This window comes from Haliotis cracherodii, unplaced genomic scaffold (assembly GCF_022045235.1).
Source record: "Haliotis cracherodii isolate W230 unplaced genomic scaffold, xgHalCrac1.p SCAF_14, whole genome shotgun sequence".
Classification (NCBI taxonomy): domain Eukaryota; kingdom Metazoa; phylum Mollusca; class Gastropoda; order Lepetellida; family Haliotidae; genus Haliotis; species Haliotis cracherodii.
The window spans coordinates 27594762-27609605 of record NW_027266269.1 but is presented as its reverse complement, the minus strand read 5'-3'; the positions used below and the strand labels follow the sequence as shown (position 1 = coordinate 27609605).

Here is a 14844-nt window from a genome sequence, read left to right as displayed (position 1 = left end):
GTATCGCTGACCTAGATTTGCACGTCATGTATGTATGTATGTATGTGTGTGTGTGTGTGTGTGTGTGTGTGTGTGTGTGTGTGTGTGTGTAAAGAAGTGAGGTGAGATGAGTTGGATTTTATTTCACTTACATAGCGACGTACGCACAGCGTGTGTGCAGCCGCTTGTACTAGTCCGGACTGATGCCGATTTATAGTGCTAGCCCACTGAGATACCATGCCGCAGTTTAACATGAATACCCCACTTAGACACAGTATACTGACTCTGAGCTGACCAGTCCTTGTTTTAGCCCCTTAATGCCGAGCGCCAGACAGGGTAACAACAAGTATAATCTTTTAGCGTTTTTTTGGCATGAAGTGGACGGGTCATTTATAAGCATTTTTGACCTAATATCGTTTAGATATATACAATCATGGTTATCTTCGAGTGCAAATTTTACAACTTTCACTCTTCAAATACAATTTCGTATCTATTACCGCAGGTAGGGTTTAGAGCATACATCCTCTTCTTCATGTTTCAATTCAACAGTTCTCTTTTTGTATATATCTCGAAAAATGAATCTAATTTAATTAATTCAATTATGTATTTACTTTCTACCTTCGCACTGATGTGTGTCGGGCACTTTCGGGCGCTGAAATTACTTCATACGGGCCTGGGTGAACAAGTGTGAGGTTTACTACCGAGGCTAAAAAGAACATAAGAGATATACACATAGGTATACAGTATACACCATATAGTCGTATGCATGATCAATCAACATTGATATCTCATACTGATGTCATTCATTATAAAAACATTCATTGGCTAGGAAGAGACCGCCTCCGTGGTCTAGTGGTAGAGCGTCCGCCCGGAGAGCGGAAGGTCCGGGGTTCGATCTCCGGCCGCGTCATACCAAAAGACGTTAAAAGATAGTACTTGTTCTTACCCTGTCTGGCGCTCGGCATTGAGGGGCTAAAACAAGGACTGGTCGGCTCGGAGTCAGTATACTGTGCAAATTTAGGTCAGCGATACACCCTTTCCTGGAACTACAAGCTCTCGCGAAACTATTGAGCTCTACAGACGTAAACAAATATATTTCTACTCACAATGACAAACATAACGTCGGAGTCAGTATACTGTGTCTGAGTGGGGTATTCATGTTAAACTGCGGCATGGTATCTCAGTGAGCTAGCACTATAAATCGGCATCAGTCTGGACTAGTACACACAGCCACGCATGCACGTCGCTATATAAGTGCAATAATCCTGAACGCGACGTTAAACCCCATTTCACCTCACCTCACCTAGGGAGTCTTTCTCTCTGGCCATTTTTTGATAATACGTACTCCCTGTCGATTATAAGTATCAAATTAATTACTGGTAAACTACACCACAACAAGCATGAGGTAAGCTTCTCGGGGATTTTGAAAACGGTGACCGGCTGAGATAACCAGCGAGCCTTTCTAGGTGATGTAATCCTGTTGTGCCATTTGAAATTTGAGGGGGGCACAGGTGGCCCAGTCGTCTAAACCGCCGCGATTCGCTGTGCAGAGTTGCGTCCCTTGGGCACGCCAGAAACCTATGATTGTGGGTTCGAATCCCTGTTCGCCCCGATTATGTTTCTAGGTGTGTCAGTGCCATACCCGTGCTCGTAGGTTTCACCGAAGTGGTAAACGTCTGAGACCTGCATCACTTCGGGCTTTCATCCCACATTAAGCTGACACGCCGTGATATAACTGGACTATGTTAAAATCGGCGTTAAACCCAACTCACTCATTTGAAATTTTAGAAATTGACTGTAAGCCTGCTCAAACTATGCCTTTACCAGCAAACAAACCAAAGTAAGATATTCGAATCTCTTGCAATAATATCAGAACATGTGTTACAGTATGAGAACCCATAATTGTTAGTTTATTCATATTTTCTATGTGGAAGTATTGTTTCCAATAACTTAAACCTGAACGGAAGCCCACTTTGTGATAATTTTTAAATATGCTCTGCAGCTAAGCCTCTTTGTTTTCGGTGACAGTACTATCACATCCTGATATTTTCATCTCTTGTCCTCTGTGACATCCCTGTTCTGTTTCTGATCAAGGGATCACATAAAACGAATATTTTGTTCCATGGTTTTAGTAATCAAATAAAGTAAATTCTTCGCTCGGTCAGATACCATAGAAAGTCCACTCGTTTCGTAAAAATGGTATCTGATGAGAATGAGTGTAGTATTCTCTATATATTTATTATAGGATATAACTTTACCGTAAGGGATGTGCGACAAAACGTGATAATTCGCTCATTTAATTATGCTCATGCCTTTTTGATGTCTTTACAGGCATATAAACTATCATGGATGAAAGGACTATAATAACAGGTCTGTGGTTATATTTTTCTACAGCGAAGAATTAAGTGTAACTTATGTCGACCAAAACAGCATTGTATTACTGTTGGACCTGCTTCTTTTCACTGTAACATTATCACGTTTAGAATATCTCGGCAAGCCCCATCACATTCCGTCTGACCCGTGAAGATCCGGGGTAGAATAGCTCTTCAGCAACCCATGCTTGCCGTAAAGTAAGTGCTTGTCGTAATAGGCGACTATGCTTGTCGTAAGAGGCGACTGACGGGATCGGGTGGTCAGACTCGCTGACTTGGTTGATGCATGTCATCGTATCCCAATTGCGTGGATCGATGCTTATGTTAATCGGTAACGGTAACTGAAGTTAACAGACTCGTGAAGATCCGGGGTAGAATAGGTCTTCAGCAACCCATGCTTGCCGTAAAGCAAGTGCTTGTCATTAGAGGCGACTAAAATGATCGGGTGGTCAGGCATGCTGCACGTCATCGCATTTCAGTTGCATGGATCGATGCGCATGTCAATCACTGGATCGTCGATTATGTTACCGTTATTATTATTATTATTATTATTATTATTATTATTATTACCGTCATTTAGTTGGAATAGTGCGGCTTTAAACAACAAACAAAACGTGGTAATAAAAAGAGGGAGTTGGTATTCTGTTCATCCACTCTTCTCTTTTTTTGTTTTAGGTTCGCTTCAGTGACTTGACCAAATTATGGTGGATAGTTCACTTAAATGTTGTCATTCATTGTTTTTACGTGTTGCTTATGCGTTTAAGCTGGAGTATACTTTGGACTGTAAGTGAGTGAGTGAGTTTGGTTTTACACCGCTTTTGACAATATTCCAGCAATATCATGTCGGGGGACACCAGAAGAGGGCCTTTGGACCGTGAATATGTTTAATATGTATTGTTGACATCTAAATGATGGGATGTGCCGCATATGTTTCACTCTCACACATTTTATGCTCACACTCCCTGTATGGTGGCGAGGAGGCCTAGTCGTCTAAGGCGCCGTGATTCGCTGTGCAGACTTGCGTCCCTTGAGCACGCCAGAAACCTATGATTGTGGGTTCGAATCCCGGTTCGCCCTGATTATGTTTCTAGGTTTGTCAGCACTTTACCAATGCTCGTGGGTTTCACCGAAGTGGTAAACGTCTGAGACCTGCATCACCTCGGGCTTTCCTCCTACATTAAGCTGACACGCCGTGATATAACTGGAATAATGTCAAAAAGCGTTAATCCCAACTCACTCACTCACTCGAACCCAAGACCCTCCGCTCTTTTATAATGTATTCTTATGTTTAGTGATATACTTTTATGGTTATTTACTAGTTTTAAATAAATTATGCGATAAGTCTTGTTATTTTACTGTCCTTCCTTATTTTACAACTTTTTTTATAGTCACAATAGGGCTAAAATGTGTATTCAAATTTTAACTCACTCACTCACTAGACCACAGAGGTGGTCAAGTCTTCATGCAGCTGTTCCAATGACATCATCACACAGCACAAGGACAGAAGTTGTATACGTTTTATTAAAGAACATTACATAATCTTATGAAAGGAGGTGCTATTTTATCATTGGCACGTTACAATTCGTTGCTGAACAATCATGCAATAAGTATTACTTACTATCAACATGAATTGCCAGCGGCCAGGAAGTAAAAACGCTTGACGTTTCATCAACTATCTTGCTGCAGGGTGAGATCTTTGCTATAAGTGTACCATGCTTACAGTAAAAGGCGACTATGCTTGTCGTAAAAGGCGACTAACGGGATCGGGTGGTCAGGCTCGCTGACTTGGTTGACGCATGTAATCGTATCCAAATTGCGTCAATCGATGCTCATGATGTCAATCACCAGATTTTCTGGCCCAGACTCGATTATTTACAGACCGCCGTGATATAGCTGGAATATTGCTGAGGGCGGCGTTTAAACAACAAACAAACTAACAAATCATAAGTGTAAAAGCGGCATACAAAGGAATGTCTAATTAAAAGGCTGCATAATAATTGAGTGAGTGGGTTAAGATTTAACGTTAACGTCACATCGGCAGTATTTCAGCCATATCGTGACGAGAAGTACATTAATGATACATATATTTATACAATATAAAAAGCTGTCAACGATGGACAGTACAATAACTGGAATAGCACAGAGACTATTTAAAACTAGTTGAGAATATATAAAAGACAGAAGTATTATTGAACAACACAAGATAAAAATGGGCTAGAGATCGTCAGTAACTAAAGGGAGATCACCATACTAGGGACCATGGGGACTTACAGTGCCTTTGCTTCCTGCATGGACCCCGGCAGGATTTATATCATCAATTCAGTCACTGGCCATAGTTTACCAGTTGAGCCTGAGATTAAAATGACAAAAACGCTACGTTTTAAAAGTCTGGTGTGCATAAAAATACTTTGAATGATTTGGGACTTACATACCCTCTTAGGGGGACAATAACTTTATGCTACTTCAACCCCCCTCGAGGGTACAGCTACACACAATCTAAGTTAGCGCTACCAATATATACCAATATATAAAATAATACATTCAGTACATCAAAATTTATGAACAAGTTCTATTTCTTTTAAAAAGTTTAATATCAAATGAGAATTAACATCATTAAAAAGGTCCTTAAGTGTTTTGACACTAAAATATTTATCCTTTGTGATTGAAAAATCAATGCAGTCAAGCAGGACATGCTTGACCGTGATTCCTTCATCACAAGGGATACAAAACGGAGGATCCTCACCTTTTAACAACTACTCATTTGTATATCTAGAATGGCCAATACGACATCGTCGCATAATGACCTCTTCAAATCTGGACTGACAGCCCAAGTAGGTATAACCGATATTTGGTTTAATTTCATGTAATTTATTGATACCTACTTGGGTGTCCCACTTCTTTTGCATCAGATCACGAATATAAGATCTGATTACAGGTTTATAATCAGTGTATGGGATAAGAACCGGTGTCACAGAATTGTTGAGTGCTGCTTTTGCTGCATCATCAGCCATTGTGTTGCCTTTAATTCCCACATTACTGGGCAACCAACAAAAGACGATGTCGTATTGGCCAGTAGAAAGGTCATTAAATAATTCAATAATTTTGATTAAAAGTGGTTGTTGACATGATATGTTATGGATAGCCTGCAGGCAAGAAAGAGAATCGGAAAATATGATAAATGTCTTATATTTTGACGGTTTACTGATATATTGTAAAGCTGTTAAAATGGCATTGGCCTCTGCTGTGAAAATAGAACTATTATGGGGTAACCAGGAGGAGATAGTCCTGGATGCAATGACAGTGGCGCTGGCAACAGCGCCACTATCCTTGGATCCATCAGTAAATATAGATTTGTAAGTATTATATGTGTTTCTTAATTCATTATATTTTTGTTGATGAATACGTTGGTTTGTTTCCGATTTCTTTAATTTAGTTAATGTCAGATCCACCTTTGGCTTTATTAACTGCCAAGGTGGAGAAGACAAAAGCTGCGTGGGGGCTATAGCTTCAAGATTAATTTTAGCGGCTGAAAAATCAGATTGAAGTCTTATTCCAATCGATGATTTTTTATTATAGAGATTTTAAAAAAAGGTCATATGCTGGATTCGAGTTATTAGAGCGTAATTTAGAGACATACTGTAAGGATAATTTAATTCGGCGTTGTTTAAGAGATGGCTCATCAGCCTCAACGTACAGACTGTGAATAGGAGAAGTTCGGAAAGATCCAAGACCTAGTCTTAGACCTTGATGATGGATAGTATCCAACAGTTTAAGGTTGCTTTTGCAGGCTTCACCATAGATGATGGAGCTATAATCCACTTTAGAGCGAATTAGAGCTCTGTATAATTGGAGTAGGGTTTTCTGATTCCCTCCCTACTTGGAATTTGAAATAATTTTCAGTAGGTCAAGGGCCTTCAGGCATTTATTTTTCAAATATTTTATGTGTGGTAAAAAGGCTAAATGGTGATCAAAATAAAATACCAAGGAACTTAGCCTCTTTTAAAACTTTAATTGGAGTGCTATCTAAAACTAGATCAGGGTCTTTATGAGGTTTGTATTTCCTACAAAAATGTCTACAATTTGTTTTCGATTTTGAAAACTTAAAACCATTTTCCAACGACCATTTATTTATCTTATTTAGACACATTTGTAATTGTCTTTCGATAGTATGCATGTTTTTACCACGACATGAAATGTTAAAATCATCCACGAATAGAGATCCATCAATGGAGTCATTTAAAACCTTAGAAAGGCTATTTATTTTAATACTGAACAATGTGACAGACAAAATACTGCCTTGTTGGACACCCTGATCCTGATTATAATGATCAGACAGGGTAGAACCCACGCAGACTTGAAATTGTCTGTCAGTTAAAAACCTGGATATAAATTGAGGCAAACGACCTCGCAATCCAAAGTCATGTAAGTCTTTTAAAATACCGTGCTTCCATGTAGTGTCATATGCTTTTTCTAGATCGAAAAAGATAGACACTGCATGCTGCTTATTTACAACGGCATTCTTAACGAATGACTCCAGTCGAACAAAGTGGTCAATGGTACTGCGATTTTTACGGAATCCACATTGGATATTTGTGATTAAATTATTGGATTCTAAGTACAAGGTAAATCTGTTATTGACCCTGCGTTCCATGGTTTTGCAAACGCAACTAGTCAATGGAATTGGTCGATAATTGGAAGGATCAGTATAATCACGTCCAGGTTTAGGTATGGGAACTATTATAGCCTCACGCCATGAAGAAGGAAATTCTCCTGACGTCCAGATTTTATCAAATATCATCAAGAGGGTTTCTAAACAGGATTGCGGTAAATGTTTTGATAATGTATATTATCAGACCCTGTAGCAGTATCATGAGCTTGCCCAAGGGCAATGCTGCATAATAAAATAAAAGTTACTCGGGCACATCTCCTGAAAACTGAAGAGGGAAATAAGACTTTAAATGTTTAATGAATGCAAAAGTAATGAGGGAAAACTCTTGATTCCCCACTCAGTGAGTGAGTGAGTGAGATGGGTTTAACGCCGCTTTTAACAGTATTCCAGTTTTATCACAACGTGTCGGCTTAATGTGGAAGGAAAGCACCACGTGTATGGTGCTGACAAACCTAGAATCGGGGTGAACCGGGATTCGAACCAACGATCATAGGTTTCTGGCATGCCTAAGGGACGCAACACTGCACAGCGAATTGCGGCGCCTTAGACGACTGGGCCACCCGTGTCCCCCCTTCCCCTCCTCACTTAGAAAACACAACTGAAAACACACAAGCTGGGCAAGTTGTATAAACTGCATGAGATACGGGACAATCAATAGTGAAACGCATCACATAGGTTCAAAGTGCAAGCTTGGTAAGTTGTGTAAGCTACACGAGATCATCTTCCCGAGGGGGCGGTCGGGTAGCCTAGTGGTTAAAGCGTTCGCTTGTCACGCCGAAGACCCGGGTTCGATTCCCGAAATGGGTACAATGTGTAAAGGCCATTTCTGGTGTCCCCCGCCGTGATATTGCTGGAATATTGCTAAAAGTGGCGTAAACCATACTCACTCACTCACTCATCTTCCCGGGGCAAGGGAGTTAACTGATTGTGGAACTGGACCTTTATAGTCAGTTAACTCCCTTTCCACGGATTCCAGTAGAAATTAATATATTTCTACAGGTGCTCGTATTTCATAGTCCCAAATCACATCACCTCCACAGGGACGATATTAAATACGTTCGTTTAATGGAAGTTAATAAGTTACATTTTAACGTCGCATCGGCATTATCTCAGCAATATAGAGACGAGAACATTTATAATATCTACAAGCACGTTATATAACTACACAAGTCATAATCAAAAGCAAATTTGTGAAATATTTGAACATAACACTACTATTTACAACTGTTTGAAACGGCCGAAAATCGACACCAAATCTTCAAAAAAACAATTAGTTATTCAGATACAGTCTAGTATTTAAAATTTATGATACAGGCCAATTCTTTCAAGTCGTTAAGGATTATTTTTAGATTTTCCGTTTGATAATCCGAATCCCTTGCAATTGCAAAGTCCACTCAGTCAAGGTTCAACGAAAGTTTGCAACAATCAATATTTTCTGTAAGCTTGTTTAACGTTGTTTGTTTGTGGTGTATTTCTGCACAGCGATTTGCAGCGACGACTTAAGTTCAAACTGACTTCTTTAAGAATGTCAAGTGTCGATGATATATCATTTTGAAGTAGACACTCTTTTTACAAAGTACCTAAACATCTCTTCGTACCCTCGCTCCGCTGCAATCACGAAAGGCAACATATTGTGCTGAGCCTGAAGTTGTGAAGATAAGCCCTCATACTCCACCAGATGTTTGACAATATCTAAATTACCACCCAGACATGCCAGTAGTTAAGGATGAGATGTCCACTCAGTCAAGGTTCAACGAAAGTCTTGCAACAATCAATATTTTCTGTAAGCTTGTTTAACGTTGTTTGTTTGTGGTGTATTTCTGCACAGCGATTTGCAGCGACGGCTTAAGTTCAAACTGACTTCTTTAAGAATGTCAAGTGTCGATGATATATCATTTTGAAGTAGACACTCTTTTTACAAAGTACCTAAACATCTCTTCGTACCCTCGCTCCGCTGCAATCACGAAAGGCAACATATTGTGCTGAGCCTGAAGTTGTGAAGATAAGCCCTCATACTCCACCAGATGTTTGACAATATCTAAATTACCACCCAGACATGCCAGTAGTTAAGGATGAGATGTCCACTCAGTCAAGGTTCAACGAAAGTCTTGCAACAATCAATATTTTCTGTAAGCTTGTTTAACGTTGTTTGTTTGTGGTGTATTTCTGCACATCAAATTGCAACGATGGCTTAAGTTATGAATGTTTTCTTTAAGAATGTCATGTATCGATGATATATTATCTCGAAGTAGACACGCGCTAAGGCACATTTTTTAGAAGAACAATTGTGGTACCAGCCTTCATAGTGGTGATGCATGTGGCCCTGGTCAAGACCATCCAGATTAGTGTCTTTTTTTACAAAGTACCTAAACATCTCTTCATACCCTCGCTCCGCTGCAATCACGAGCGGCAACATATTGTGCTGACCATTACGTTGTAAGGATAAGCCCTCTTTCTCCACCAGATGTTTGACAATATCTAAATTACCCCCTAGACATGCCAGATGAAGAATGGTGTTGCCCTTATAGTCTGTCTTTTCCGAATTTATTTTTTGTGTTTGTAGCAGCTTAAAAAAGTCTTCTTTATTTCCAGCTCTTGCGGCATTCATTAAGGGCGACCTGCCACGTGCGTGCTTGCCCTGGGGTGCATGCTCTGGTGTAGTTTCACTACGATCTGTGGACATGGGATCGTCAATATCACGAGATGAGTTGCCTTCCTCTTTCTTCAGAACAATGTCATACAGTTGATTAATTGTTGTTGTCAGGATATCTATCTTAGCTTCAACCTCAACCAATGAGGACGATGTATGATGTTCTTGCATGTCGGTCTTCCTGCCAACTGTTGTCTGCTCAGAAACACCTTTGCCAATGGTCACATTTTGCATGTTGATTTTAGCTCCAGACATATTCTCCAACAAAGCACTTGTGATAGTAGAATCAGTTATTGCGAAATCATTATCTTTGACATCTGTTTTGACGTTCACGTCACGTAATTGATCAGATTTAATGGAAGTAGATGTATGACCCTCCCCAAGCAAACCGTTGCCCATCTGTCCGAGTCCACTCATATTACCAGACACGTCCACTTTGTTTCCACTTGTATTTTCAGTAGTTGTTATGTTGCCGTGTACAGTGCCTGCCGCGATAGCTACCCCTGCTGTTCCCCCAGTCACGGCAGTCGTGGAGCCTTGGTTACACCCATGTCTACCACGGTCAGAAGGCCCCGAGTCATTTTCACCATCAGCTTCTCTCATGTTGGGTTGGCCATGAATGATTAGGATTAACGAATAAAGTATAGCTACCACTTTCAATATAGTCGATATCATGTCACCTGAAACGATGAATATTAGTTTTCTGAAAAATGATGAATCTACAAAAGTACTATATTACTGACATTATCATCAACATATACATCATCGTTTTCAATTATATGTTCTACAGTTCTATAAAGAGTTGTGTTTAACATGTTCAGGTTCGTCTGACTGTCGGTCTCGGTGCTTCTTTGTTGGACGAACAGACAGTTACTGGTACACGTGAAGATCCGGGATGGAATAGGTCTTCCGCCACTCATGCTTGCCGTAAATGACGACTGTGCTTGTCGTTTTTGTTTGTTGTTTAACGCCGCACTCAGCAATATTTCAGCTGCATGGCGGCGGTTTGTAAATAATCGAGGATTGACCAGGCGATCAAGTGAATGACATCATGATCATTGGTCCACGCAATTTGGATACGATGACATGTATCAACCAAGTCAGCGAGCCCGACCACCCGATCCCGTTTGCCTTACGGCAAGCATCGGTTGCTGAAGATCAATTCTAACCCAGATCAACACGGATACAATGGGTATGCGTTCCCCTTCCTCCCATAACGCATGCCCGAGCTGTTGTTCGCTGTCTGGCAGGTTTGGACATTGTCTTATATTCGGCCCAAGATGGCCCTAGAGTTGTTCTTGTGGTGTGGGGCAACAAGGGTACGTTATTGATGGTGAGTAAGTCTTGAATCGAGCAGTTTGGGCCGGGCATTGTGCTGTTGAACCAGTATCCCTGTGGCTGACTTCAGACATGGTCCCCAGTATGGTGATCTACCTTCAATTGCTGGTGATTTATAGCCTTTTTTATTATGTATTGTTATATACGCATGCATAAAAGTTAAGCGCCACTGTATTCATAGTCTCCTAAATTCACGTGTGGGAATCAGAAATACGAAATATGATTATGTATGACTGAATTAGGCTTCCATAGTTTCATGAACCCAAATTTGTCCAGATACCACAAGGAAAGCCTGCTTTACGTGTTGCTGCAGTTCCCCTGTCGTGATATGGGGTTGTGTTTCCTTTGGCTGCAAACTTCCGCTGGTGACAATTCGTGGAAACCTGAATGGCCAACAATACCAAGATGCCGTTCTTCGTCCCGTGGTAGTCCCTCATTTTGACAACCATCCTCTTCAGACAAGACCTGTTTACATGGACGACAATGCTAGACCACACAGATCTCGTGCAGTTCTGGCTTATTTGCGTCAAGAAGCTATTGCCACTCTTCCTTGGCCGACCTGTAGTCCGGATCTTAATCCGATTGAGCATCTCTGGGACATTCTTTGTCGGAAATTCAGACATCGTGATCCCCCTGTTGGACTTGAAGCCACACTTCATGAAGAATGGATCCGTTTGCCTCAGAGAAGCATTCAACGACTTGTAATGAGTATGAGGCGTAGGTTGAAGCTGTGGTCAATGACCGTGGATCATACACACGTTACTGTCGTTTCTGTCTTGCAATAGACTCTGCACTCCCTAGGGTGTCTATGTGACACCTGATATGGTCTGCTGATATCATGACAGTTACATGACAAAAAAAGATATTCATTTTTTCTAATCCTTCAATTTCTGGTCTTCGGTAATATTCCTCTCTGCTCATATTCTTTTGGAACACAAGATAAACTTGCTTTGGGACAACTGTTGCATCACATGAGGTTCACATATACGGCTTATAGCAATCGTACATCTCGTTATAATAGTCATCATTAAGTGCCAAAAGTAACAGCTCACAAATATGGTGGGTGGCGCTTAACTTTTGTACATGGGTGTATATATAGTGATATGTTTTTATGATTAGAAGCTAGTTTTAGATAATAATCTGTGATATTCTAGTTATTTTATAGTCCTCTGTTGACATCATTCTATAGTTTCAATGCATTTCTTTTGTATAACATTTTATAATCACGATATGGCTGAAATAGTGCCGATGTGATTTTCAACATTTAACTCACTCAAATTGCCACGTATCCATCGCCATCGCCTCCGGAAGGGACACGCTAGATGCATCCCCGAGCCAATCGTTCACAGATGCGAGCCAAGGTTTGTACATGTGGACATTGGCGGTTCATTCTATGAACTTTATGACATCTTCATGATATACTTACCTTCGTCTACAAACCACAGCACAAATCCAAGTACTATGAAGCTCTCTGTGACCATATCACCATTCAGGAATGCTGCTGTTATAAGCAGCAGGTATCCAGATGCTAGTGCGATGTCACCGACATTTGAGTCCCTTGACAATGTCATTAATCCAAAACGCACTTCACCTGAAAAAGAGGTAATGTGAAGGGAGAGCTTATGGAAAATATAACTAAGATAAGTGAAAATAATAACGGGAATAGCATCTAAGTGGAATTGTGAAGTAAAATAACTAATATACATGGATTTTCTGTTCCTTAGGTGGAGCACGGGTGGCCCAGTCGTCTAAGGCGCCGCAATTCGCTGAGCACGCCAGAAACCTATGATTGTGGGTTCGAATCCCGGATCACTCCGATTATGTTTCTTGGTTTGTCAGCACCATACCCGTGCTCGTGGGTTTCACCGAAGTGGTAAACGTCTGAGACCAGCATCACTTCGGGCTTTCCTCCCACATTAAGCTGACACGCCGTGATATAACTGGAATAATGTTAAAAGCGGCGTTAAACCCAACTCACTCACTCTGTTCCTTAGACAGATGTTTACACCCAACTAAACACTAATATCAAATTAATAGAGGTTATTTCGTGAGTGTGTTTTAGGATGGTGAATATCATGTTGTATATAGCGAGTCTCAGCGATTTAACGTGATCACTTCTCTATCATAATTATGCTGGAGACCTTTAATACGAAACAAAAAGTGTCATTTCTCCAAAACGGTACCTAAACATCCCACATTTTACCAGGAATATGGGCATTAATATATTATACAAGGTCAAAGATTAGTCAGACAACAGTCGGACGGCGGCTAAAGTCACAACAGACAGTACTGTTCCAAGTTAAACTTGTTTTTTAGTGGCTATACTACCATATCGGGAAAAGACAGTTGCCTGCACATAATGTTCATAGTATTGGTTAAAGCGCAGAAATAACTTTGTCAGTGGTCGTCTTTCGCGTCAATACAGGGGCGCTCGCGAAAGTAAAAACCACTACTGAGCATGAAATTTCGTTTAGAGTATGTCTGTCTAGAGTCACTGACAGGACATAACGAGATGCTAAACGTGTGAAGATCCGGGGTGGAATAGGTCCTCAGCAACCCATGCTTGTTGTAAAATGCGACGAACGGAATCATTATCTTTCGGCACCACTGAAAAAATACGTCGTGTCGACCACCCCACACTCCCCCAAACAAACAGCCTTACCCCAAGACATACAGAACATTTAACATGGGTTCCCTAAGTTCTATCCATGTCTTAACCTCTTGCGGATCAATTGCTTGATAAAGGTACAAATATAATTGTTGACCTGTGAAGATCCGGGGTAGATCATTTTAAGGAAATATTGATCTTACCTGCAAGAAATATGCCCTGATTCCGACCTAAATATAGGATCACTCCGATCTCGAGAAGAATAAAAGCAACACCCATGATGTAATATGCCACCGTCGAAATCATGATGATAATCTGAAAGAAAAGATGTAGTGAGTTTGAGTATTAAATGTAATTAATTTTTTTGTTTTCTCTTTGGATATGCATCATGTACATATTGCTACGATTCCAGATTCCATGTCTTTATGTTACCATAAATCGCAAGAGAAGGTCGCTCCCACTATCGGACCAGAGGCTGATAATGTGTGTGGATTGGGCATCCTAACGCTGATTTTGTATTGCTTTTTACAAGTGTTTTTAGTTGTTATGATTAAATAAGTAGTCTGTGAAGTTATTATTGCTGAAATATTAATAAATCCGCGTACAAATATAGTGACGTCTATGGACTATAAGTTTCTTATCCCGGAGTGCATAAATAAAACAAATGCTTATAATTCAATCGTTTAACGATGCGATAAGCATACTGGTAGAAGAACTTTCATCATCTTGCTTGTCTGAACCTGGATACTGTTAGCTTGGCGACAGCTTTGGTGGTACTCGGACACAGTGGGCTGTACCCGGACAGCAGAGAGGCAGAAGTCGGAGACTTCATACGTTGTTCTTTTTAAAAAAAAATATGTATTGGTATTAAACTAATGTCCAAAAAAAACGATACCACACATTTTTCTAAATATTTTATTATGAAGAGTTAATTTTCGTCTGAAAAGGTACTTTTGCGTATCCTACGTTCCAAACCGAACGTATTCGGTCGATAAAACGGGGAACATTTGATCAATTGAGAAAAAAGCGTGCAATTTGCCCAAAAGACGTTCCGTCCCGTTACACGAAATGCACGTGCATATCTTCTGTATAAAACTGCTGATCCGACACGTTGGAATCACAGCAACAAAAAGCACACAAAAGAAATGCCACGTTTGACAGCGATTGAGAGAGAGAGAGACGTAGGAATGCTCCAACAGGGAGCTACGCACCGCGACGTCGCAAGAAG

At 40.5% G+C, this 14844-nt stretch overlaps 1 protein-coding gene across 1 annotated transcript; it reads right to left on the bottom strand.

Annotated features, from left to right (window-relative positions):
• Nucleotides 1-9211: 9211 nt before the first annotated feature.
• Nucleotides 9212-13922, bottom strand: LOC139460884 (alpha-latrocrustotoxin-Lt1a-like). Its single transcript, XM_071242359.1, has 3 exons — nt 13820-13922; nt 12435-12599; nt 9212-10350 (listed from the first exon to the last, which is right to left on the bottom strand). The coding sequence occupies exons 1-3, from the start codon at nt 13920-13922 to the stop codon at nt 9212-9214; spliced, it is 1407 nt and encodes a 468-aa protein (XP_071098460.1).
• Between the last annotated feature and the right edge of the window lie 922 nt (nt 13923-14844).

What these genes read in the sequence shown, in the direction of transcription:
- LOC139460884 (XM_071242359.1), bottom strand. Translation starts at nt 13,922, where the DNA reads ATGATTTCGACGGTGGCATATTACATCATGGGTGTTGCTTTTATTCTT. An exon ending in TCAGGGCATATTTCTTGCAG is followed by an intron (nt 12,600 to 13,819) that starts GTAAGATCAATA and finishes CCTCTTTTTCAG; the next exon opens with GTGAAGTGCGTTTTGGATTA. An exon ending in GCTGTGGTTTGTAGACGAAG is followed by an intron (nt 10,351 to 12,434) that starts GTAAGTATATCA and finishes TCATCGTTTCAG; the next exon opens with GTGACATGATATCGACTATA.